Consider the following 25098-nt stretch of genomic DNA (forward strand, 5'->3'; position numbering starts at 1 on the left):
TAACTACAATGTTTGAATCAATTGTGTCCTGCTTAACGTCAAGTAGTTTGGCCAGTCAAATTGCACCTGGAACACAGCGCTTTATCCTTAAAATAAGAAAAACTTAGAGTCTAGGCTACCATCTTCAAATATTTTGAGGGATCTGGTCTGGTCCATAACAGCAGCAGTGACAACACTCAGGGTTGAGGGTGGGGGTGGTTGCAAACTTAGACTGGCAGTGCCCACTACAATTTGAGGCCTTGATGTCCATACAGTCTTGTCAGAACCCAATCTCCCACCCTGCCCAGTGGGTATGTAAAGCAAACAGGGTGAAGTGCTCCTTGTTTTCACTACCCAATGAGGAACCATCCCTGAGCCCTCTGCACCCTGCCCCCAGCTGAGTGTTTCATGAAGATGCTCTGCTTTTCAGACCCCTTCCAAAACTGCTTCAATAAAAGATGGGACATAAATGTCATGAAGAGAACCATTAGAAACCTCCATTTCTGGGAAGCCATTCCATTTATGGCTAATTCATACCATTCAATATTTCTAGAGAGGTTTCTGTGCACTGTTTTTGATGTCAAAGTATGCACAGTGCTCGGATGTAGAATAGTCTGTGATGTGGTTATTATTCAGGATCACAGAAGTTAAATGTTGAGACACGATTTCAAGCTTGACCCTAAAAGGGACTTCCCAGAATGGGCTGAAATCCTGATACAACTGGGTACACAACCACCTGATTGAGAGTGTTGAGCAGAGTCAAGGTTAGCATACACAAAATGACAGGGAAACTCTCTCTGTTCCATCACTACAATGTATGACAGCTGGAGAACAACACCAGTGGCACGTCAGAGGGAATTCTGCATACCTCCCCCCAAAATGTATTCTCCACATCCTTCCTTGTTAAAATGTTAACTGCTTTGTGCTTCAGGATGCTGTTTGGAACAGGTTGCCTGAACGAACTTCATCCAGAATGAGGGTGAGCGAGACAGGAAGGGAGAGAACAAGAGGTTTTCACTCCAAGAATCAATATCAAAAACAAAAATCTGGAATTAAGCACCTACTGAAGACCATGAATCCATTGTCGATTGTCAGAAAAACCCATCTAGTTCACTGATGCCCTTCAGAGAAGGAAATCTGCCATCCTTATTTGGTCTGGTCTACATGTGATGCCATTCCCACACCAATATGACTGATTCTTAATTGCCCTCTGGGCAATGAGGGAAAAGCACTGCTCTCACCCATGAATGAATAATAAAGAAAGAAAATCTGGGTTGGAATCAGAGTTAGGCTTCAGCAGCAAAAAAGATCTTTCCCTCACCCCATTCTCTTTAGCATCTTGACTATGTTAGAAATCATCGCGGAGAATGTGAGGACTGCAGATGCTGGAGATCAGAGCTGAAAATGTGTTGCTGGAAAAGCGCAGCAGGTCAGGCAGCATCCAAGTAACAGGAGAATCGACGTTTTGGGCATAAGCCCTTCTTCAGGAAGAAGGGCTTATGCCCGAAATGTCGATTCTCCAGTTCCTTGGATGCTGCCTGACCTGCTGCGCTTTTCCAGCAACACATTTTCAGCTATGTTAGAAATCACACCCAAACATGTCTTCCAAAGGGCAGCTGAATCTATTTATAATTGTTTCTCTCACGTCTACCAGGAACTGTTCTCAAATGGCTTAAATACATGGTGTAATATCCAGGTTGGTTACCAAAGGCTACTGGATGGGTAGTTTTCACAGAAACATAGAACACAGTATGGAGCTTGTTACCAATACACCAAGAATAACTCCAGACATTATTCCAATAAGAACTGAAATTGGGATATCAATGTGTCATCATAGACCACACCCCAGTTAAAGAGAGCAACAATGCCTGATACATGAATAGAAAAAGACACATCAGGGGATTTGATCCTCAAAACATTGGTAACAATGGTCAAATTCCATCTAAAAACAAGGGAAAGTGTCTTACTTTTTCAGTCATTATGAACCAATAACGTTGGCAAATGATAGTTAATGTCTTGGTACTTTAACACCCAATGGCACACACATGGCACTTACCGTCCTCTGCTGAATATATCAAAGCAGACAGGCTAAACGGCCCATTTCCTTTGCTGTTAAAAGCTTTGACCTTGACTTCAAATGGAGTGTGTGGAGATAGAGAGTCATCTTTGTGGACATATCTGCTGCCTTCAGGGTTGGGGACTGTGACTTTCCTCCATTCCTTTGATGTACTTGGCTTGAAGGCAACAATGTAACCAAAGCTGCTTCCGTAATGGTACTCCCTTGGCAGAGGCTAAGAGGGCAGAGAGAGAAAGACAGAGTGTGAGAGACAGAGAGAGATGGCAAGATTGTGAGCTTGAAGGATAGAAGGCTAAGATGTTATCCAACTGAAAATGGTTAAAGGGCTTGACTGAGTAGGAAGATAGAAACTACGTCTTCTACTGCTCAAGTCAAAGAGATTGTGACCGTACAATTCAAGCCGGGAGATTCAAGGTGAGGTCAAGAAGCAACTCTTCAGACAAGTGTCATGCAAATTTGAAATTCCCTCCCCAAAATATTAAGAATTAGGTTAGCTAAAGGGGAGATACAGGCAATGTTCTGGGTTCAAATCCCGCCACAAAAACTGGTGAAATTTGAATTCACTAGAAAAAGATTTGGAATTAAAAGTCTAATGATAACCATGAATCCATTGTCAAATGTTGGAAAAACCCATCTGATTCACAATTGTTCTTTAGGGAAGGAAACTGCCAACCTTACCTGGTCTGGCCCACACATGACCCCAGGCCCACTGCAATGTGGTTTACTCTTAATTGCCATCGAGGCAATTAGGGATGGGCAACAAATGGTGGCCTAGCCAGCCATGCTCTCACATCCCGTGAATGAATAAAAAAAACACTAAATGATAATTGACAGAATTTTCCTACAGAAGGCTGTTGAAGAATATATAGTTAAATTACAGACCAGCCATGATCTAACTGATTTGCAGAGCAGCCTAAAGGCCAGAATGACTGACTTGTATTCATAGCTGCAGAGGGAGCCTTGTCCATTGTTAAAGTACTGTGGCTATGCTCATTCTCAGCTGATAACAGCACAAAAGTGCTCATCAACCATATTAACTTTACTAATATTAGGTTTATTTGTTGACAGGTGTGGTTTCAGTCATTGCATTTCCAAGCACACAACACATCCAGTATCGATAATTTGCAAAAGGTTGCTGTTGCTGATCTGAAACAAGAGCCAGTGATAATAGGAACAGAAAATGCAGGAGAAACTCAACACGTCTGGCAGCATCGGCGCAGACAGAAACAGTATTAACATTTTGAGTCACGCCGGACTTAAACTGCTAACTCTGTTTCTCTCTCCACAGATGCTGCCAGACCTGCTGAGTTTCTCCAGCACTTTCTGTTTTTATTTCAGATTTCCAGCATCCGCAGTATTTTGCTTTTATGTGAACAAAGTTCAAGCTGCTTAAGTGCCTCCGGGTGATCATGTTTGATTGCATTGAAATACAGAGTCTGCAGTGATTCACCTCACCCCAAGAAGGTGGCTGATCACCCACTCATCACATCCATAGCCATTAGCGTCAGCAATCACAACAGTGGGTATAACTATGGTCTCAATAATAATCCAGACCATGCTGATTATTTCATCTGGAACTTGAAGCCTTTCATCACAGGCAAGACTCAACTTCGCAGAGGGTTCACTACATGAACAGCAATTTGTCCAGGATGCTTAACTGATCTGAAATCTGCCTGAAGATGAGAGTAGGAAATTATTTGCTTTCATGGTGCATTATGGTGTGATGGGTGCTCTCTGTGGATCATCCACAATCTCATTTGTGATTCAGCGGCAGCACAGCAGCCTCGGACTCAGTAAGCTGTGGGTTCGAGTCCCAAAGGAGCCACTTGTGTGCTTTGAGGTCAACATTTCAGTTCAGTTCTGAAGGAGTGCTGCACTGTCAGCGGTTCCAAATTTCCGATGTAACATGCCCACACCATTGTGAAGAGGTAAATATGTCACATGCAATTAAACCATAGGATTTGAAAAGACTCAGGACTATTCCTTCAGGTTTTCTTATTACGTTTACCCTCAACCAACATCACCAAAGCCTGTAATTGTTCTGTTTGGTGAAATGGGAACATATAAACCTGTGGTTAATATACCCTTGGGTTCTGAGAGTTCCAATAAAGATAAGTATGCTCCATTTGCCACACTTCCACCTCACAACTTATTTTCAAATAAGTCAGGGTTCAGATGGTGTCAAAGTTACCTCCTTTTTGTTGTCTTCATCAATACATGCTCTCAATACTAGATTGAACCAGCAACCTAGTCTTTGCAGCCGGGACTGAATCCATGGCTTTCTGATGGAAACCTAAATTGGTGCCACTGAGCTACATTATAATGCTACCTTACTTTGTGTGCTAATGCTGTGCCTTTAACAAGGTTATGTTGTCCTTGGTTTTTTTATTCAGAGGGATTGTAAAAACAGAGGTTCCAATATGTCTGGGTTTATCTACTTGAAGAAGCTTTTAAGTGTTTTCTTAAAACACGGAGTGGCCAGTTCTCCCAGTTCGGAGTTTGGTTTGGTTTGGTTTTAGCAAGCTGTTTCTGTTTGTTGCTGCTAGTGCAGTTTTAGCTGGGAATCCAGAGAAGCTGCTGGACCCAAAGAAACAGACCCATGCTGATCCCCTCTCTCTCTCTCTGACATCTCTCCTGTAAGAAGCTGTGTTTAATTTTACCTTTTTACCAAGGTGTGTATTATGGGATGTTGCAGTATTTGGAACAACATCATTAAGTTGCAACAGAATTGATTGAGCTTTCAAACAGTTACTTTGTTCCAAATTTGGTTTTCTTTTGTTTGTATGTAAATAAATTGTTTTGTTTAAACCTGAGCAGTTTGGCCAGCTGCATCATTCCTGGAGTATCCATTCTACACTTGCTTAAAACAGCTAGAAAAGTTGAGGTCTGGGCGACCATCTTGAAATGCTTTGAGTGGGTGTGGGCTGGTCCATAACATTGTGACTTTGACAGAGATCATCACCTCTTATAAATATTTGGAAAACATGAATAAATTCTAGGACAGCTAAGTTGTAATATAAATGTCAAGTGAATGGCCAAATTATAGGTTAACACCTATACTGAAGACATGGACTAGGACAGCTGTTACACTTTGATTTGCACAGATCATCGTTCAAAGCCCAAGCATTTGAAGTTTATACTGGTCTCATAATAACTGGAGTGTCTTAGGAAATGCAATTAATTTAAAATGCAAGTTGTATTGTGAAACAAAACCATATAGCGTACTGAGAAATGCATTTCCAAAAGAGCAGGTCAGTGATGGACAGTAAATATACCTTATTTCTCTTGCCAACGGGGCCAATAACTGAGGATGGTGTTGTTTGTAGAGGAGTCAGAGACGTCATGTTCTATACTTGATGTGTTGTAACTTACAGGGCTATGGCCCCAAGAGCTGGAGTGTGGGATTAAGCTGGATAATCCTTTATTGTCTGGCACAGGCATGATCAGGCCAAATGGCTGCCTCCTTGCCTTGCATTCAGAGCCTGCGAATCTCTTTCTAGGCCATTTGTAATTGACTGAAGAAGATCCAAAGTGCGTAAAACTATTGAAGAAAAGGAGGGATATCGCTCTGCTCTCTTTATCAGAACCTACCGTCCACGTCACTGTCAGTTCCCGGTGGTTGCCGCCACCTCCTCCAACATCAGATGGAGCCACGGTGGGAGCTGTGGGAAGAACAACAAGTGAGTTTTAGTGACACTGCACTGGAGGTGTGGGGGACAGCATTAAAAAGGAGACACTCACCTTTTCTTGCAACGCCAACAAGGCACGAGGCAGATATAATTACAATAACAGCGACCTCTGTTAGCTGCCAGAGTCTAACACATTGCCAAGACTAACACGTCACTATTACTCTGGGACAGCTGCCAGTTCTCAAAGAACACCACTGAAGCGCGGTTGTCAGCAAATTCTTTGCTACTATATCGGAGATATTTCTCCTTAACTATTCCCCACTTAATAAGGCACAGGCCAAAACAATCATATCTACAGCCTCAAACCGTAAAGAGTGTTGAGAAACACTCAAATCCTTTTTTACTGATAGCTCTGAGGAACACAAATCTCCTTCCCCTTACTGTTCTTAAAATAATGGGTATGAACACTCGCCATCTCCTTTATATCTCCTGAACGAGTATTGATCCAGTTGTCTTTCAAAGATGTCAACTAACGCACAATCAACTTCCTGCCCGAGCGACTGTTTGAACTTGCAGAGAGAAAGGTTTTATTTTCATATCTCCACCTTGCTTGGGTCCTGCGTATTTCCTCTTATGCTTCACCCATTGTCTAAGTTAATGAGTTGCCTTCAGTGCCATACCTTAACGTTCCAGATTAACATGGAGATTTTATCCAGTGCATAAATCATGCAAAATACTGGCTGACGAACAAGGCCAAATGCATTAAAAATATAGATAGCCAACATTCTTAGACAGGCTTCAAAGTTGTTCAATAAAAGTAGGCCTTTCAGGAAAACCTGATCATTATCAGCAGACGTTAACTGCCAATTAGATTTAAACCCAATAAATGTAGGGATAGGTAATGAATGCTGGTCAGCCAGCGACTCCCATGTCCCATAAGAGAATAAAAATAGACTCAGAAATGTTAATATTGACACCTCTCAAATCTGATGTCACTTGTGCAGCCACTTTCCTGATCAGTGTTGTTGATTTTGGTGTGTTCCATCTCAGAGCCACTGCATCAGTTTCTATATCAGGGATCTACACATGACATCATCAAGGTGGTGAAAACAATGACTGCAGATGCTGGAAACCAGATTCTGGATTAGTGGTGCTGGAAGGGTACAGCAGTTCAGGCAGCATCCGAGGAGCAGTAAAATCGACGTTTCGGGCAAAAGCCCTTCATCAGGAATAAAGGCAGAGAGCCTGAAGCGTGGAGAGATAAGCTAGAGGAGGGTGGCGGTGGGGAGAAAGTAGCATAGAGTACAATAGGGGAGTGGGGGAGGGGATGAAGGTGATAGGTCAGGGAGGAGGGTGGAGTGGATAGGACAAGTCATGGGGACAGTGCTGAGCTGGAAGTCTGGAACTAGGGTGAGGTGGGGGAAGGGGAAATGAGGAAACTGTTGAAGTCCACAATGATGCCCTGGGGTTGAAGTGTTCCGAGGCGGAAGATGAGGTGTTCTTCCTCCAGGCGTCTGGTGGTGAGGGAGCAGCGGTGAAGGAGGCCCAGGACCTCCATGTCCTCGGCAAAGTGGGAGGGGGAGTTGAAATGTTGGGCCACGGGGCGGTGTGGTTGATTGAAGCGGGTGTCCCGGAGATGTTCCCTAAAGCGCTCTGCTAGGAGGCGTCCAGTCTCCCCAATGTAGAGGAGACCGCATCAGGAGCAATGGATACAATAAATGATATTAGTGGATGTGCAGGTAAAACTTTGATGGATGTGGAAGGCTCCTTTAGGGCCTTGGATGGTGGTGAGGGAGGAGGTGTGGGCGCAGGTTTTGCAGTTCCTGCGGTGGCAGGGGAAGGTGCCAGGATGGGAGGGTGGGTTGTAGGGGGGCGTGGACCTGACCAGGTAGTCACGGAAGGAACGGTCTTTGCGGAAGGCGGAAAGAGGTGGGGAGGGAAATATATCCCTGGTGGTGGGGTCTTTTTGGAGGTGGCGGAAATGTTGGCGGATGATTTGGTTTATGCGAAGGTTGGTAGGGTGGAAGGTTACGGTTGGAGGGGTGGGGTCTGAGGGTGGAGGTGCGGGATGTGGACGAGCTGCGTTGGAGGGCATCTTTAACCATGTGGGAAGGAAAATTGCGGTCTCTAAAGAAGGAGGCCATTTGGTGTGTTCTGTGGTGGAACTGGTCCTCTTGGGAGCAGATACGGTGGAGGCGGAGGAATTGGGAATACGGGATGGCATTTTTGCAAGAGGTAGGGTGGGAAGAGGTGTAATCCAGGTAGCTGTGGGAGTTAGTGGGTTTTTTAAAAATGTCAGTGTCAAGTCGGTCGTCATTAATGGAGATGGAGAGGTCCAGGAAGGGGAGGGAGGTGTCAGAGATGGTCCAGGTAAATTTAAGGTCAGGGTGGAACGTGTTGGTAAAGTTGATGAATTGCTCAACCTCCTCGCGGGAGCACGAGGTGGCGCCAATGCAGTCATCATTGTCTCAGCATGCTCCTGCCCCACTGAACTCATCTCTATCTACCTCAACACTGTCCTATCCCCCCCTAGTCCAGGAACTCCCCACATACGTTCGAGACACCACCCATGCACTCCACCTCCTCCAAGACTTCCGTTTCCCCGGCCCCCAACGCCTCATCTTCACCATGGATATCCAATCCCTCTACACCTCTATCTGCCATGACCAGGGCCTCCAAGCCCTCCATTTTTTCCTCTCCCGACGTCCCAACAGTACCCTTCCACTGACACTCTCATTCGTTTGGCCGAACTGGTACTCACCCTTAACAATTTCTCCTTCGAATCCTCCCACTTCCTCCAGACCAAAGGGGTAGCCATGGGCACACGTATGGGCCCCAGCTATGCCTGTCTCTTTGTTGGCTACGTAGAACAGTCGATCTTCCGTAATTACACCGGCACCACTCCCCACCTCTTCCTCCACTACATTGATGACTGCATTGGCGCCACCTCTGCTCCCGAGAGGAGGTTGAGCAATTCATCAACTTTACCAACACATTCCACCCTGACCTTAAATTTACCTGGACCATCTCTGACACCTCCCTCCCCTTCCTGGACCTTTCCATCTCCATTAATGACGACCGACTTGACACTGACATTTTTAAAAAACCCACTAACTCCCACATCTACCTGGATTACACCTCTTCCCACCCTACCTCTTGCAAAAATGCCATCCCGTATTCCCAATTCCTCCGCCTCCACCGTATCTGCTCCCAAGAGGACCAGTTCCACCACAGAATACACCAGATGGCCTCCTTCTTTAGAGACCGCAATTTCCCTTCCCACGTGGTTAAAGATGCCCTCCAACGCAGCTCGTCCACATCCCGCACCTCTACCCTCAGACCCCACCCCTCCAACCGTAACAAGGACAGAACATCCCTGGTGCTCACCTTCCATCCTACCAACGTTCGCATAAACCAAATCATCCGCCAACATTTCCGCCACCTCCAAAAAGACCCCACCACCAGGGATATATTTCCCTCCCCACTCCTTTCCGCCTTCCGCAAAGACCGTTCCCTCCGTGACTACCTGGTCAGGTCCACGCCCCCCTACAACCCACCCTCCCATCCTGGCACCTTCCCCTGCCACCGCAGGAACTGCAAAACCTGCGCCCACACCTCCTCCCTTACCTCCATCCAAGGCCCTAAAGGAGCCTTCCACATCCATCAAAGTTTTACCTGCACATCCACTAATATCATTTATTGTAGCCGTTGCTCCCGATGCGGTCTCCTGTACATTGGGGAGACTGGACGCCTCCGAGCAGAGCGCTTTAGGGAACATCTCCGGGACACCCACATCAATCAACCACACCATCCAGTGGCCCAACATTTCAACTCCCCCCTCCCACTCTGCCAAGGACATGGAGGTCCTGGGCCTCCTTCACCGCTGCTCCCTCACCACCAGATGCCTGGAGGAAGAACACCTCATCTTCCACCTTGGAACACTTCAACCCCAGGGCATCAATGTGGACTTCAACAGTTTCCTCATTTCCCCTTCCCCCACCTCACCCTAGTTCTAAACTTCCAGTTCAGCACTGTCCCCATGACTTGTCCTACCTGCCTACCTTCTTTTCCACCTATCCACTCCACCCTCCTCCCTGACCTATCACCTTCATCCCCTTCCCCACTCACCTATTGTACTCAATGCTACTTTCTCCCCACCCCCACCCTCCTCTAGCTTATCTCTCCACGCTTCAGGCTCTCTGCCTTTATTCCTGATGAAGGGCTTTTGCCCGAAACGTCGATTTTACTGCTCCTCGGATGCTGCCTGAACTGCTGTGCTCTTCCAGCACCACTAATCCAGAACATGACATCATCAGCGTTGCAAAATATGTGACCTGAAGGTACCTAGGTCCCTGACTCCAAATTAACTGGGACAATCAAATCAAGCTTCACAGAGGATAGCATGTGGCTCTTAGTAACTGAATACCTTAATGGTAACCTAGTAACTTCACAGTTAACTCAGTAAAGAGTAGGAATAAATGAGCCTTCTTCCAAATGGCAGGCAGTGACCAGTGGGGGACCACAGGGATCACTGCTTGGACCACACCTATTCACAATGTATATTAATGGTTTAAATAGGGAAATTAAAATTAGTATCTCCAGTTTTATAGATGACACAAAGCTGGTTGAGAGGGTGAGATTTGGAGGGGACACAGAGATGTTTTAGTGTGATTTGGACAAGTTGAATGGGTGGCAAATGCATGGCAGATGAAGAATAATGTGGATGAATGGGAGGTTATCCACTTTGGCAGCAAAAATCGGCAAGGCAGATTATTACCTGAACGGCGATAGATTGGGAAAGGGGGAGGTGCGTCAAAACCCAGGTGTCCATCAGTTGCTGAAAGTAAGCAGGCTGTGAAGAAGGGCTGAGATGAGGAGAGATTTCTTCACCCAGTGAGTGGTGAGCCTGTGGAATTCTCTGAGTTGGAAAGCAGTTGAGAGCAAAACGTTGAGTGTTTTCAAGAAGGATTGAGAGATAGATCTTAGGTTTAAAGGGATCAAAGAGTATGGGGAGAGAGAGCAGAAACAGAATGCGGAGTTGGATGACAAGCCTACTGGATGGCAGAGGGGCTGAATGGCCTACGTCTGCTCTTACTTTCTAAGTTTCTATGAGGTATTAGTGAGCTTTATTAAACATGGAAATGGGTAACCTGTTCTTTCAACATCAAGTTACCCATTTCCCAGTTTCTTAAATGATCAGGGATAACATCTACGTTATTACACAAGGTAAAGACAGCCTGCTGGAGACAAAATGCATATTAGTTCTGACCCCCTTTCTTATCTACACTCATAGGACTGAATTCTCTTAGTGTCTGAACGACATGAGCAATGATGGGAAAACTGGGAGAATATGGAAAACTGAGATTTTCATTGTTGAGAAAAAAAAAATCTGATTTCCATCTGAAGGTTCCAATGGCTAGTTCAGAATGTTAGGCGCGAGTGGAAAGGGGCCTGTTTGCATGCATTAACATCTCACTATTACCAATCTCACTTCATCCATTCGCTTGAAAGTCAGAATGGCAATCCAGTGTCAACGACTCGCTGATATCTTATGCAGGTCGGTGTTCCACCTCAGGGTACACTCCGTGAGCAGCGACTTCCTGCACCCTCTGTCCACAGACATCAACATTGGCAACATACCAGCCTCACCACATCATGATGCCCTCTCCTAAACTAACTCATGGTACAATTCAATACTTTACAACACTATCTCTGGAGCTCTGTGACACCTCCCATTTCAACGCTACGACCAAGTTGTTTTGTATGTGAATGCAGACACCAATATCATGCACTCAAACAGTGTTGCTCTGAGGGTTCTTGGCTAGCTTTCTTTGCGCTCATTCATTTTTTGCACTGACTTAGGCACTCACAGCATCTCTGCCTTCCCTTGTTTATTGGGGCTGACAGTAAGTGAGGCAACTTCATGCAGCATACACCAGCTATGCACACGGCAAATAGACTGAACAAGTTCCAAACAGATGTCTAGGTCTGAAAGCCCAAAACCAGTGGTCCTCAGACGTTCTTTGGGGGAACTACAATCAGTCAGGGAGCTTGGCTGTCCTCTGTTAGGAAAACTGATGAGGTGCCCCGCATGAACGAACGGGAACTGCAGAGGGTAGGCACGGTTTGGAGTCAGGTGCCACAGACAATAACCTAGGTGGGAGGTGGGTGCAGTGGCAGAGTCAGAGTGGGTGTGAGGGTCAAGAGGGACGTGGTAGGTCTTACCTTTGCAAAAGGTCAAGAACCTCCGTGGGCTCCACTGGAACACAGACACTGCACTGACCTGGGTGGTTAATTCTGAGCAGGCTGCCAGTCTCTGGTGCCATCCTTTTCTCTGGTAGTCCTGCAGAAAGAGGATGGTGAGTTGTTCCACACCCACCCGTAAGGCCTCCACAATCCGAATGTGACACGAATGTCTCAGTTGTGTCTTTCAGAATCGCACAGCAACACACTTTAGGTCAGTTCCTGGCCTGTGCTGTTTGAACTGGTGCACAGCTGGGGTCTTAGACATGGTGCCTGCAGCGTGAACTCACTAAGGTCCCACCACGGGCAAGTTCCAAGCAACCAAAACACAAATTGCTGGAGAAACTCAGCAGGTCCGGCAGCATATGTGGAGAAAAAGCAGAGGGAAGGCTTCGGGCTCAGAGGTACGCAGCACAGAGTCGCAGGAGAAAAAGCCAACAGAAGCTCTCCATGACACTCCCTGGATCTTAGATGCAGCCAAAACACAGAAAGCATCATGCCACAGCGTACTGCAAACACCTGGAATACTTCCAAAAGATATTCACTTAATCAATGAAATTTCTTCCAACCTTTGAGTATGGAATGAGCTGCCAGAAGAAGTGGTGGAGGCTGGTACAATTACAACATTTAAAGGCATCTGGATGGGTATGCGAATAGGAAGAGTTTAGAAGGATATGGACCAAGTGCTGGCAAATTGGAATAGTCTCAGTTTCAGGGAGCATCATGGAGAGTTTCTCTCAGAGAACCCCTGGTGGCTTTTTCTCCCCTCATTAATTATGCATCCCGCCCCTCCATGTGCCACTCATGCACAGTCTTGCTCTGAGTCTGAAGCCTTAACTCTGCTTTCTCTCCACGGATGCTGCCAGACCTGCTGAGTTTCTCCAGCAATTTCTGTTTTGGACGAGATTCGTTTTGGATATCTGCTTGGCATGGACATGTTGGACTGAAAGGTCTGTTTCCCTGCTGTATAGCTCTATTATTCTATGCAGCCTGTCCACAGTCTACATATCTGTATTGATTTAGATTTAGATTTTAGATTATTTACAGTGTGGAAACAGGCCCTTCGGCCCAATAAGTCCACACCGACCCTCTGAAGAGCAACCCAACCAGACCCACTCCCCCTACATTTACCCCTTCACCTAACACTACGGGCAATTTAGCATGGCCAATTCACCTAACCTGCACATTTTTGGATTGTGGGAAGAAACTGGAGCACCCGGAGGAAACCCGGGCAGTCACGGGGACAATGTGCAAACTCCACACAGACAGTTGCCTGAGGCGGGAATTGAACCGGATCTCTGGCACTGTGAGGCAGCAGTGCTAACCACTGTGCCACCATGCTGTCCTCTCTGGTCTGACTGATACTTCACCAGCATGAAAGGTGCAAACACCTCCTAACAATGTGGCAGTACTGAGCAAGGGAAGATGCAAATATTCAATACAATAGACAATAGGTGCAGGAGTAGGCCATTCTGCCCACCATTCATTATGATCATGGCTGATCATCCTCAATCAATATTTTGTTCCTGCCTTATCCCCATAACCCTTGATTCCACTATCCTTAAGAGTTCTATCCAACTCTTTCTTGAAATTATCCAGAGACTTGGCCTCCACAGCCTTCTGGGGCAGAGCATTCCATACACCCACCACTCTCTGGGTGAAGACGTTTCTCCTCAACTCTGTTCTAAGTGGCCTACCCCTTATTTTTAAACTGTGTCCTCACCTGGGATTCACCCATCAGCGGAAACATGCTTCCTGCCTCCAGAGTGTCCAATCCTTTAATAATCTTAAATGTCTCAATCAGATCCCCCTCATTCTTCTAAACTCAAGGGTATACAAACCCAGTCACTCCAATCATTCAGCGTAAGATAGTCCCGCCATTCCGGGAATTGACCTCGTGAACCTACATTGCACTCCCTCAATAGCCAGAATGTCTTTCCTCAAATTTGGAGACCAGAACTGCACACAATATTCCAGGTGCAGTTTCACCAGGGCCCTGTACAGCTGCAGAAGGACCTCTTTGCTTCTATACTCAATTCCTCTTGTTACGAAGGCCAGCATGCTATTAGCTTTCTTCACTGCCTGCTGTACCTGCATGCTTGCCTTCATTGACTGGTGTAAAAGAACACCTAGATCTTGTTGTATTGCCCCTTTACCTAACTTGACTCCATTTAGGTAGTAATCTGCCTTCCTGTTCTTGCCACCAAAGTGGATAACCACACATTTATCCACATTAAACTGCATCTGCCATGCATCCATCCACTCACCTAGCCTGCTCAGGCCACCCTGTGTTCTCCTAACATCCTCCTCACATTTCACCCTGCCACCCAGCTTTGTGTCATCAGCAAATTTGTTAATATTACTTTTAATACCTTCATCTATATCATTAATGTACATTGTAAAATGCTGCGGTTCCAGCACTGATCCCTGCGGCACACTACTGGTCATCGCCTGCCATTCTGAAAGGGAGCCCTTTATCACTACTCTTTGTTTCCTGTCAGACAAACAATTTTCAATCCATGTCAGCATTTTGTCCCTAATACCATGTGCCCTAATTTTGCTCACTAACCTCCTATGTGGGACTTTATCAAAGGCTTTCTGAAAGTCCAGGTATACTATACCCACTGGATCTCTCTTGTCCATCTTCAGAGTTACATCCTCAAAAAATTCCAGAAGAATAGTCAAGCATGATTTCTCCTTCATAAATCCATGCTGACTCTGACCTATCCTGTTACTGCTATCCAGATGTGTCGTAATTTTGTCCTTTATAATTGACTCCAGCATTTTTCCCACCACTGAGCTCAGACTAACTGGTCTATAATTCTCTGTTTTCTTTCTCCCTCCTTTCTTAAAATATGGGACAACATTAGTCACCCTCCAATCCACAGGAACTGATCCTGAATCAATAGAACATTGGAAAATGATCACCATTGCATTCACGATTTCTCGAGCCACCTCCTTCAGTACCCTGGGATGCAGACCATCAGATCCCGGGGACTTATCAGCCTTCAGACCTAACGGTCTCTCCATCACAATTTTCTGCCTAATATAAATTCCCTTCAGTTCAGGTCCCTCAGCCACTATTACATCTGGGAGATTGCTCGTGTCTTCCCCAGTGAAGACAGATCTAAAGTACCAATTCAAGTCTTCTGCCATTTCTTTATTCCCTGTAATAAATTCACTTCAAGGGCCCAATTTTAGTCTTAACCATTTTTTTTCTTTTCACATACCTAAAAAAGCCTTTACTATCCTCCTTTATATTTTTGGCCAGTTTACCTTTGTACCTTATTTTTTCTTTGCGTATTTCCTTCTTAGTAATCCTCTGTTGTTCCTTAAAAACTTCCCCGTCCTCCGATTTCCCACTCACCTTTGCTATGTTATACTTTTTCCCTTTAGTCTTTATATGGTCCTTAACTTCCCTCGTCAGCCACGGCCACCCCTGCCTCCCCTTAGGATCTTTCTTCTTTTTTGCAATGAACTGATCCTGCATCTTCTGCAGCTGAGAGTTTGCTCAATCTCAACAATTATCTGGAGTTGTCTGACAATCAGCAAAGCAACTAAGGAATCTTTAAAAAGGCTGAAAATTTCATAACCCTGAAGGAAGATATAAGGCTAATGCCGACCACTGAAAGTGTACTTCAAATAGATAGCACTTTTCAAATAAAAGCTATGATTTTGTTTCTAGCAGCTCCCCAGGAGGCAAGGCAGCAGCTGCTGGAGGTTCAATAAACATCGAGGCAAGAAAATTAAATGAATGTGAATGCTACCACAGTGTGCCATCAACACACCGAAATCCAGAGTAAGTGTGGTTTATACCACGTGCTGGGGTCGATGGTGAGACCTGCTGAGTTGCACAGGTTTGCAGACTGTCTGATATCCTTGGTTTCAATGGAGATAACATGTGAATGTCCCACCTTCACTGTTCCAGTGGGTAGCAATCTATAGCAATGGATAACCTTGCTACAGAGCCCACCCGATTTTCACCATGCCACAATGTGCAGTGTGCACGCAAACTCATCCACCAGACGACAAGTTGTCTGGTGATGATAAACATTTGTGTGGGTCACAGGCTGAATTACACAAAAGCCAAACAAATAAGAATAGGTTTGAGGAAGTTTTTCACATGAAGATTGATCATTACATGCAATACACCACTAGGCAGAAATAGTGCAGATATAAACTTTGGATGCATTTTACACATACATGCATGCACCAACTGATGGGTGAAATTTAATGAGTGCTCGTGAATGAATCAATTAAAATAGTTTGCTGATCCTTCCGATTCCTTATTTGCTTGTATTCTTGAGATATTATCAAGTAGCGATGTGGTCTGGTTTGTGAGCCCTGGGTGGGACTAAACGGTCAAAAGTTGCACTTTTGTTGAATAAAAGGAATCTGCTGAAATAAAACGACTAACAATATTTCTCCACGTCTTTCCCTCGTAGCCTTCGCAAAGGAGGGGTTCAAGTGAAAATAAAACGAGTCCATCTTCGGCTCCACTTCTGCTTCAGGGATTGTAAACAGAAGGTTTTGCTTTTCAAAGAGAATACAGCACTAAACACACGTGTAGGAGTGTGAGCCTGACGTTCAGCTCCAGTCAGTCAGGCAACAAGAACCCACTGTTTTCAACGGTGTGCAAAGTCGATGAAAAGCAGAAAATGTGACTACATTCCGCTGTCATCAAATCAGCAAATGCGTACATTTCAAATCTTTTATAAACACAGTCTTTAAACAAGGCAAATATTCTGACACCAGTCACTTCAGATTTATGAGGCAAAAAATACATTGCTGCAATTTCCTGTCTGTAAAGGTAATGTGGCCACAATTCAGCTCCGCGAGTCAGAACAGTCTCTATTCTTTTGAAAACTGGCACTGGATTTGATTGCTCACACCAGCACACAATCTCGACCCAGCAGCTTGCTGGAACTGAATAACCTCAATCTAGCATTTTCCAGTCTCCATTCGGAGGATTTGAACCCTTTTCTAAAGAGGTGGAGGAAATGAGAATGGATTTAATACTGATGCAAGCTGGATGATCGTTGAATGAACATCCCTTCAACTGAAGACAAAACAGACAATGTTTCTCCAATTCATTTTCCTAAAACCCCATACCTTTCTCAAGACATCACTCAATTGCATGAGGGGAATCTAAGCATATAATTATACATTAAAGCAACAGGCCATTGTGCCTACAGTGCACGCTGTCTTTCACAAAGGAAAACACTTTGTCCTTTTGCCCCACTCTTTCTCATACAATTGGTTACCTCACATATCTACCCAATTCTCTTTAGGTTACTCATGACCCCACTTCTAGTGCCACATCAGGTAGTGCCTTCGAAATCCAGACCACTCATTGTTTATCCTCATGTCCCCTCCTGGTTCTTTTGCCATTTGCCTGATATCTATGCCCTCTGGTTATTGACAGATACATGCATGCACCAACTGATGGGTGAAATTTAATGAGCGCTCGTGAATCAATCAATTAAAATAGTTTGCTGATCCTTCCGATTCCTTGTTTGCTTGTATTCTTGAGATACTATCGAACAGCGATGTGTTCTGGTTTGTGAGCCCTGGGTGGGACTAAACGGTCAAAAGTTGCACTTTTGTTGAATAAAAGGAATCTGCTGAAATAAAACGACTAACAATATTTCTCCACGTCTTTCCCTCGTAGCCATGTTTCTCTTTATTTCTTCTAACCCCTATTCAACATTTCCAGTGAAGTTCCTCTCAACGTTTTCTGCTCTGAACAGAACAATCTCAGCTACTTTGGTCTACCCATCTAACTGTATGCCTTCAGCTTTACAGTAATTTTAATACATTCTTCCATACCTTCTCAAAAGCCTTCACCTTCCAATGTAATATATCTAAAGATATACGTAACAATAAACAGAGTTGAAGAATTAATGATTTATCATCACAAACATCTAAAAGCTACAGTGGAAAGTGATTTGTCACCACAATCCGGCACCATTTTGAGTTACAGTGAGGATAAGAAGAGATTACTTAAGTACGAGCTCATCTCCTGTTCAAACTGGGGTCTCAAACATGACTTCAAAGTTTCTGCAAGGTCTCTGCGAGATGTTCCCGTTCAAGGAGTCCTGCTCTGGGAACAATGATGACGATGCAGATGCCCTAGGAAACTGCTCACAGTCCAGGCTCTGGGCACCACCACAGTCTAGAATTCAGGCTCTGGGCCTACTGCCGCCAGGAGTCCCCATTCCGGGCACCATCACTACCAAGAGCCCAGGATCCGATGAGCAGAGCCCGAATACCACCTACCTTGCTGGCGTCATCTTGATGGCATTGAGTTGGACACAATTTTTTGGTTGGAGCTGACCGAGTGTTTTCGAAAGGTTCATATTACGAAGGTATGGGGAACTGGCTCTCCTCTTTTCAAATCCCTGTCAGTTGGCTTCAACAAATATATTAAATGCTTTTTAGCATGTATCTATCATACTGGGTTTAAAACCTAGCTCTCTAGAAAATTAGAGAAGCTAATTTCCATGGGTTTCTTGAGTAAAAGTGCAAGGGAATTCTGTCACTGACTAAACCCAAATAAAAAGCCTACTACATCAAACACAAAAACTTTTTTGCAGTATTTGTGTGTAAGAAGGGAGTGGTCTAGAAGGCAGAAATGAGACTATGAAGTTTAAAAGCTCTCAGAGTCTTTGCGATGCTCGATTTTAAATCTGAAGCCATAGCTGACTAATTGATGAGTTGTATCCACAAGAGCAGCAAAATCTGTACATATCCTTGAGGTTTGGAAAATGGCTCCTTTCCAAAGTTTCTTTTTCACTGGGCAATGCTTTTGAGAAGATAAGAATACCAGACAGGGAGACAGTGAGAGAGAGTTTTATCTCTTGTTGTCAAAAGTTTATTCCTCCTTCCCTCTGGTCTTGAAATAAACATTGGTTTGTATTTTGAAGTCAATCTCCAAACTCACTAACTGGCAGGTGAACTTTCTATTTCCCATTATGTGAAATTATAGAATAATAGAACTCCAACAGTGTGGAGTCCACACCGTCTTTCCGAAGAGCATCCCACCCTACCCTATCATTCTGCATTTCCCATCTCTAACCCACCTATCCCACACATCCCTGGACACTATGGGCATTACAGGACAGCCAGTCCATCAAACCTGCAAATCCTTGGGCTATGGGAGAAAACCGGAGCACCCAGAGGAAACCCACACAGACACGGGGAGAATGTGCAAACTCCACAATTTCCAGAGGGTGAATCCAACCTGGGACCCTGGCACTGTGAGGCAGCAGTGCTAACCACTGAGCCACTGTGCCACCTGACTTACATGTGTGAATTAAATAGGACTTGCAACAGTGACTCAATTGCCTGGTTTTGACATCTTTAGATCAAAATGGTGCTTTCAAATAAACAGAGGAGTGATACTGAGTATATTGTTGGACTCACAGACACAGAAGTGCTTTATCCTTAAAAAATGTGGGGAGTGAAATAGTTGATGCAGTAGTTCTAATTTTCCAAAACCTCCTTGACTTGGGTCAGTCCCATTAGATTGGAAGATAGTGAATCGAACTCTGATTTACAAAAAGGGATCAAGACAGAAAGTAGGAAACTACCAGCCTGTTATATTAACATCTGACATAGGGAAGATGGAAGCCATTATGAAAGAAGTTATAGAAGGGTACTTGGATAAGTTCAAGGTTCATGGATCATGGTTTAATGAATGGAAATCACGAGTGGCCAATCCATTGGAGTTCGTTGAGGAGGTAAAGCATTGATAGATTAAAGTGCTAGATTTCCAAAAGGCACTCTATGAACTGCTACATGTAAGGTTATAGCAGAAATTAACGGTGTAAGGGGTGTCATATTGGCATGAATAGAAGATCGGCTGGCCAACATGAAACCGAGAGTATGTAAGTGAACTTTGTTTAGGGTGACTGGGTGTAACAAGTGGTGAACCACAGGGATTGGCGCTGGAATCTCAACCAATATAACTTACACAAATGACTTTGATGAAGAGAAGGAACTTTGCTGACAACACAAAAATAGATAGGAAAGTAAGTTTTGAAGATGTTACAGGAGATTATAAAGATATATGCAGGTTAATTGAGTGGGCAAAGGTGTGGCAATAGATAAGATCATGGGAAAGTGTGCAATTGTCCTTTTTAGCAGGAAGAATAAAAAGGAAGCGTGTTATCTAAATGGTGAGTAATTGTTAGGGACCTGGGTATTCTTGTGCATGAACCACAAAAGATTGGTATGCAGGTACAGCAAACAATTTGGAAAGCTAATAGCATGTTGGAACTTAGCAGAAGGGTGGGTGAATACAAAAATAAGGAAGCTACGCATCAGGTACACAGGGCACTGCTGAGACTATATCTGAAGTACTATGCACAGCACTCGTCACCTTATTTAAGGAAGTAAACGTATAGGAGGCATCTCAGAGAGGTTTATTGGACCAATACACAATGGCTGGGTTGTCTTATAAGGAAGATTGGACAGCTTAAGCTGGATCCTCTAGAGTCTAGAGGACTAAGCAGTGAATTGATCGAAACACACAAAATCCTGAACGGTCTTGACTGGTAGATGGGAGGAAGATGTTGTCTTTTTGCAGAGAATCAATCACTGTTTAAAAATCCAGGGGCACCCGCTGAGATGGAGATGAGGTGGAACTTCCTTTTTCAGAAGGTCACAGGGTCATGAATCTTTTGAGGTCTCTCCCAGAAAAGGTGGTGGAAACCGAGTTACTGAATATTTCTAAAGCAGAGTTACATAGATGCTTGTTAAGCAAGGAGATGAAAGGTTATTGGGGGTAACTGGGAATGTGGATTGAGGTTATAATCGGAGCCTTGATCTTATTGAACTGTGGGACAGAGTTGATTGGCTGAATGTCTTCTCTTGCTCGTGATTAATATTGTTTGTATCCCCTCACACAGCAACATTTTTAGTCTGTGTGATAAGGACTTGTGAATCCTCAGTTATTACCCACCATCTACCTGCAATTAAATAAAATTAACAGCTAGTATATCCAAACTGCACTTTGGATCTCTAACCTCTTAAGGCCAATTTGGTGTCGTTTAAACGGTGTTTCTTTGGACCTCAGACAAGGTCTTTTCCCCAAGCTAGGGGAATCCAAAACCAGAGGGCATAGGTTTAAGGCGAGAGGGGAAAGATGTAAAAGGGACCTAAGGAGTAATGTTTTCACGCAGAGTGTGGTGTGTGTATGGAATGAACTGCCAGAGGAACTGTTGGAGGCCAATACAATTACAACACTTAAAAAGCATCTGCATGGGTACATGAATAGGAAGGGTTCAGAGGGATATGGGCCAAGTGCTGGCAATTGGGACCGGAATAATTTCTGATATCTGGTGTGTACAGACGAGCTGGACAGAAGGGTCAGTTTCTGTACTGTTTAACTCTATGACTCTATTACCCTTTAGTTCTGTACCTTTTAGCAGCATAGCGACACAAGGATCCAGTGTTGGATGTTTAGATACTGACAGTCTTTATTCACGACTTAGATGAAGGAACAAAGTGTAGCATCTAACGATACAAAGTCAGCTAGGATAGGAGGTTGTAAGAAGCACAGAAATAATCTCCAAAGGCAGTAATTTAGGGTGCAAGAAGGAGCCAGATGGAATTACATGGGGAAATCTAAGGTCATCCACTTTAGTGGTAATGACGGTATTTGATGGGCTGCACCTATGGAGGCTGGTTATGGCTATGGAGGCTGGTTGGTGAGTGGCAATCCCTACCACAGCTGGCACACAAGAATAGCTTTGGACTACTTTTCCTTCTATTGGAAAGGAAGTAAGAAGAATCGAAAAGCTAAATCAGAACTAAATGGTGAGAAACCATTAAAGCTTAGTCAAGGACAAGATACTACTGGAGATCTGAAACCAAAAGGAAAAATGCTGGAAATAGCAGGTTTGTTGGCGGGAGACAAAAATATTTAGCTTGATAACATGAGGGTTACCGACTACTTATAGTATTTAGGCGTTTTACATTACAATTGGTTTTCTTGAATGAATTGCACATCACATTTAATAATGTTTTCCTACCTTTTGTTTTGGAAACTTGAGCAACCTTTGAATTATTGAGCTCAAAAATCAGTTCACAGGCTGCTAAGCAGAAAGCAGTGTGGAAAACAAGCATCCTCATCAGCACGATATTGCAAAATGTTGTTGAGCAAGAGTATTAAGGTTTCACTGGTTAGCCACTCTTTTATCAAGTACCAAAATACAAAAGGTGCATTTACATAGCCTCTATAATGTCATCTTAAAAATTCCAAGAACTTCATAAGAACGTTATTAAACAACAAATAACCCCGAGCCACATTAGAAAATACGAGGCAAAATGACCACAACCTTGGTCAAAATTCTGGGTTTTAGGGAAAGAGGCAAGAAAAGTGGAGCAGTAGGCAGTATCCTCAACAAAAGAATTCCAGAACATTGGAGCTTAGGCAGCTGGCTGACCATGGTCAAATCTGGGTGCTCAAGAAATCAGATATGGTGAGCACAGACTAGGAAGGAAGGGGTTTCCTACAGACTAAAGGAGATGCCATAGATACTTGGGTGGGGGGGGGGAAGGAAAGTCAAAACAAGGACAGGAATTTTACATTTGAAGTATTGCTTGGCTGGGAGCCAATGCACCATCGCAGGGAAATAGTGAACAATTTTTGCAAGGTTACTTGGCTCATCTGGTTAGGTTGCTGGTCAACAGTAAACCCAGGATGATGACGGTGAGGGATTCAATGATGGTAATCCCATTAAATGTCAAGACAAACTGGTTAGATTCTCCTTTGCTGCAGATAGTTATTTCCTGTCACTTACGTAGCATGAACGTGACTTGCCATTTATGAGTTGAAGCCTATTGTCTGGGTCTTGCTGCATACAGGTATAGACTCCTTCACCATGAACTTGCTCAATTCTGACCTTGTGCTGGATGGAAGTAAAGTCTTTAATGAAATAGTTCAAAATGGCTGTGTCAAGGACACTATCCTGTGAAATTCTTGAAGAAATGTCTTGGAGCTGAGATGACTGACCTCCAACAATCACAACCATCTTCCTTTGTGCTCAGTATGGCTCCATTCTCCTGATATTTTCTCCCTCATTTGCTTTGACCTTAATTTTCCTTGAACTGTTTTACGCCATTCCCTATCTCATGTTGCCTTAACGTCAAGGGCAGTCTTATCTTCTGCACTGACATTCTGGTCTCTCCTGGCATTGACAATGAGCATGCTCATGAAGCCTCCTCCTGTCACCGGTTGTTTACTTACTCACCACGGCTCACAACTGCATGTGGCAGCACTGCAGAGCTCTGATCCTATCTATGTATTGGTTGTACAATCACCACCTTCTGTTTTCACAATGCTGTTTCCAGTGTCCTGTGTGCATGCAATAGCATCACCAATTTGGCAGCTCATTTTTAGACAGCCCTGGAATGTTTTTCCACGTGTTTCCCCCCAGTGGGAAAGGAAGGAAGAACGATTTACATCTAGATAGAGCTTGTACCACCAATGAATATCTCAAAGCACTTTACAGTCAATTAAGTCATTTTGAGGCCTACTCAGTTTTGTAAGATAGGAAACTAGGCTTAGTCCCCTATAGAATACAGAACTGTACAGCCAGGCCCTTCTGCCCACACTATTGTGCCTAATCCCTTCTGTGTGCCCTTTATCCATATCACTGCATTCCTGGCATAATCATTTGCTTATCCAACAGTCCCTTAATCACCCCTAATGTATCTGCCTCTACCACCACCCTGGCAGAGTGCTCCAGACTCCTAACACTCCCTTTGGAAGAAAACTTGCCCCGCTCACTTTAAATCAATGTCCCCTCGTATTAGACATGTTGATGGCAATGATAAATGGGAGATCTATTGGCCTAGCCTTGCTGAGCTTATCTGATTTTCTTCTTATTTTATTTCGTTGTTTGACAGGTCATTTCAGAGGTCAGCCTGAGTCAGCTGCATTGTTGAGAGTCTGGAGTCACATTTATGCCAGATTATGGATGGAAGAGTTCCTTCACTAAAAGGGATTGGCAAACTAGATGAACTTTTAATGACAATCCAGTTGCCTCATGGTCACTGTTATTGGCATTAGCTTTTTAGTTCTGGATTTATTCAAGGAGCACGTTCAAATATTCCAGGGGCAGTCATGGGAATCTAAACTCGTATCCTCGGAGTCCAGGATTAGGATTTCCCTGTTTGAGTCGGGAATCAGGCAGTGACATTACTATTAGCTTGCATCCCTGCCTCTGTCACCAGCCATCTGGGTGGTGGGAACCTCATGGGGCAGATGCCTTTATCAGGCCAACAGTGGTCTGACCTGTGACCCAGGAGGGGGCAAAAGTTGTGAAGGGAGCAGGGTGAGGGAGGAGTGGATGAGAAGAGGGGAACACAGAGGTAAGACATGGGGGAGGGAAGCAGATTGTGTTTTGGTTGTGACCTTAAACAGGAGAGGATTTCACCTTCAAACTGACCTGGGTAAAGTGAGAATTAGAAGAAGGTGGGGAAATTTCAGTTATTAAAATTGTATTGCTGCTCTGTAGTTTTCTCTCTAAACTTGCAATTTTGGCCATCAGATTTGACAATGTTGGAACTTCTGCGCTGCTCCTCCCAGGCTGGAGTTAACATTTAAAATGTTAAAATTACATGATAAGGTTATTACAGAGGAACCACATGGTCTTCTGGGAATCAAAAGAAAATGGAATCATCTTACACACAGTTATAATGACACAGTCATATATATACACACACACAATATATACACACACACACACACACACAGAGTACACACACACAGTACACACACACAGTATACAAACACACAGTGCACACACAGTACACACACACACAGAGTACACACACATACACATATACACACACAGTGCACACACACAGTACACACAGTGCACACACAGTACACACAGTACACACACATAGACACACACACACAGACACACACAGTACACACACACAGACACACAGTACACATACAGTACACACACACAGTACACACACTTACACACACACAGTACACACACTTACACACACAGTACACACACAGACACACACAGTACACACACAGACAGACACACACAGTACACACACAAATAGACACACGCACAGTACACACACAAATAGACACACGCACAGTACACACACACACTCACACACACAGGCAAACACACA

General features: G+C 44.3%; 1 protein-coding gene across 8 annotated transcripts in view; it reads right to left on the reverse strand.

Annotated features, from left to right (window-relative positions):
* The window catches only part of LOC122559499 (contactin-1), a 771145-nt gene that overhangs the window by 175363 nt on the left and 570684 nt on the right, over positions 1-25098 (reverse strand). For all 8 annotated transcript variants that reach the window (XM_087997462.1, XM_087997461.1, XM_043709043.2 and 5 more), the window contains 2 exons: positions 5648-5718; positions 2036-2270 (listed from right to left, as the gene is read on the reverse strand). In XM_087997462.1, coding sequence (XP_087853588.1) covers positions 2036-2270; positions 5648-5718 — 306 coding nt within the window. The remainder of the gene's footprint in view (positions 1-2035; positions 2271-5647; positions 5719-25098) is intronic.

This window comes from Chiloscyllium plagiosum, unplaced genomic scaffold, assembly GCF_037043375.1.
Source record: "Chiloscyllium plagiosum isolate Xiang-an unplaced genomic scaffold, Cpla_swu_hap1 HiC_scaffold_19, whole genome shotgun sequence".
Classification (NCBI taxonomy): domain Eukaryota; kingdom Metazoa; phylum Chordata; class Chondrichthyes; order Orectolobiformes; family Hemiscylliidae; genus Chiloscyllium; species Chiloscyllium plagiosum.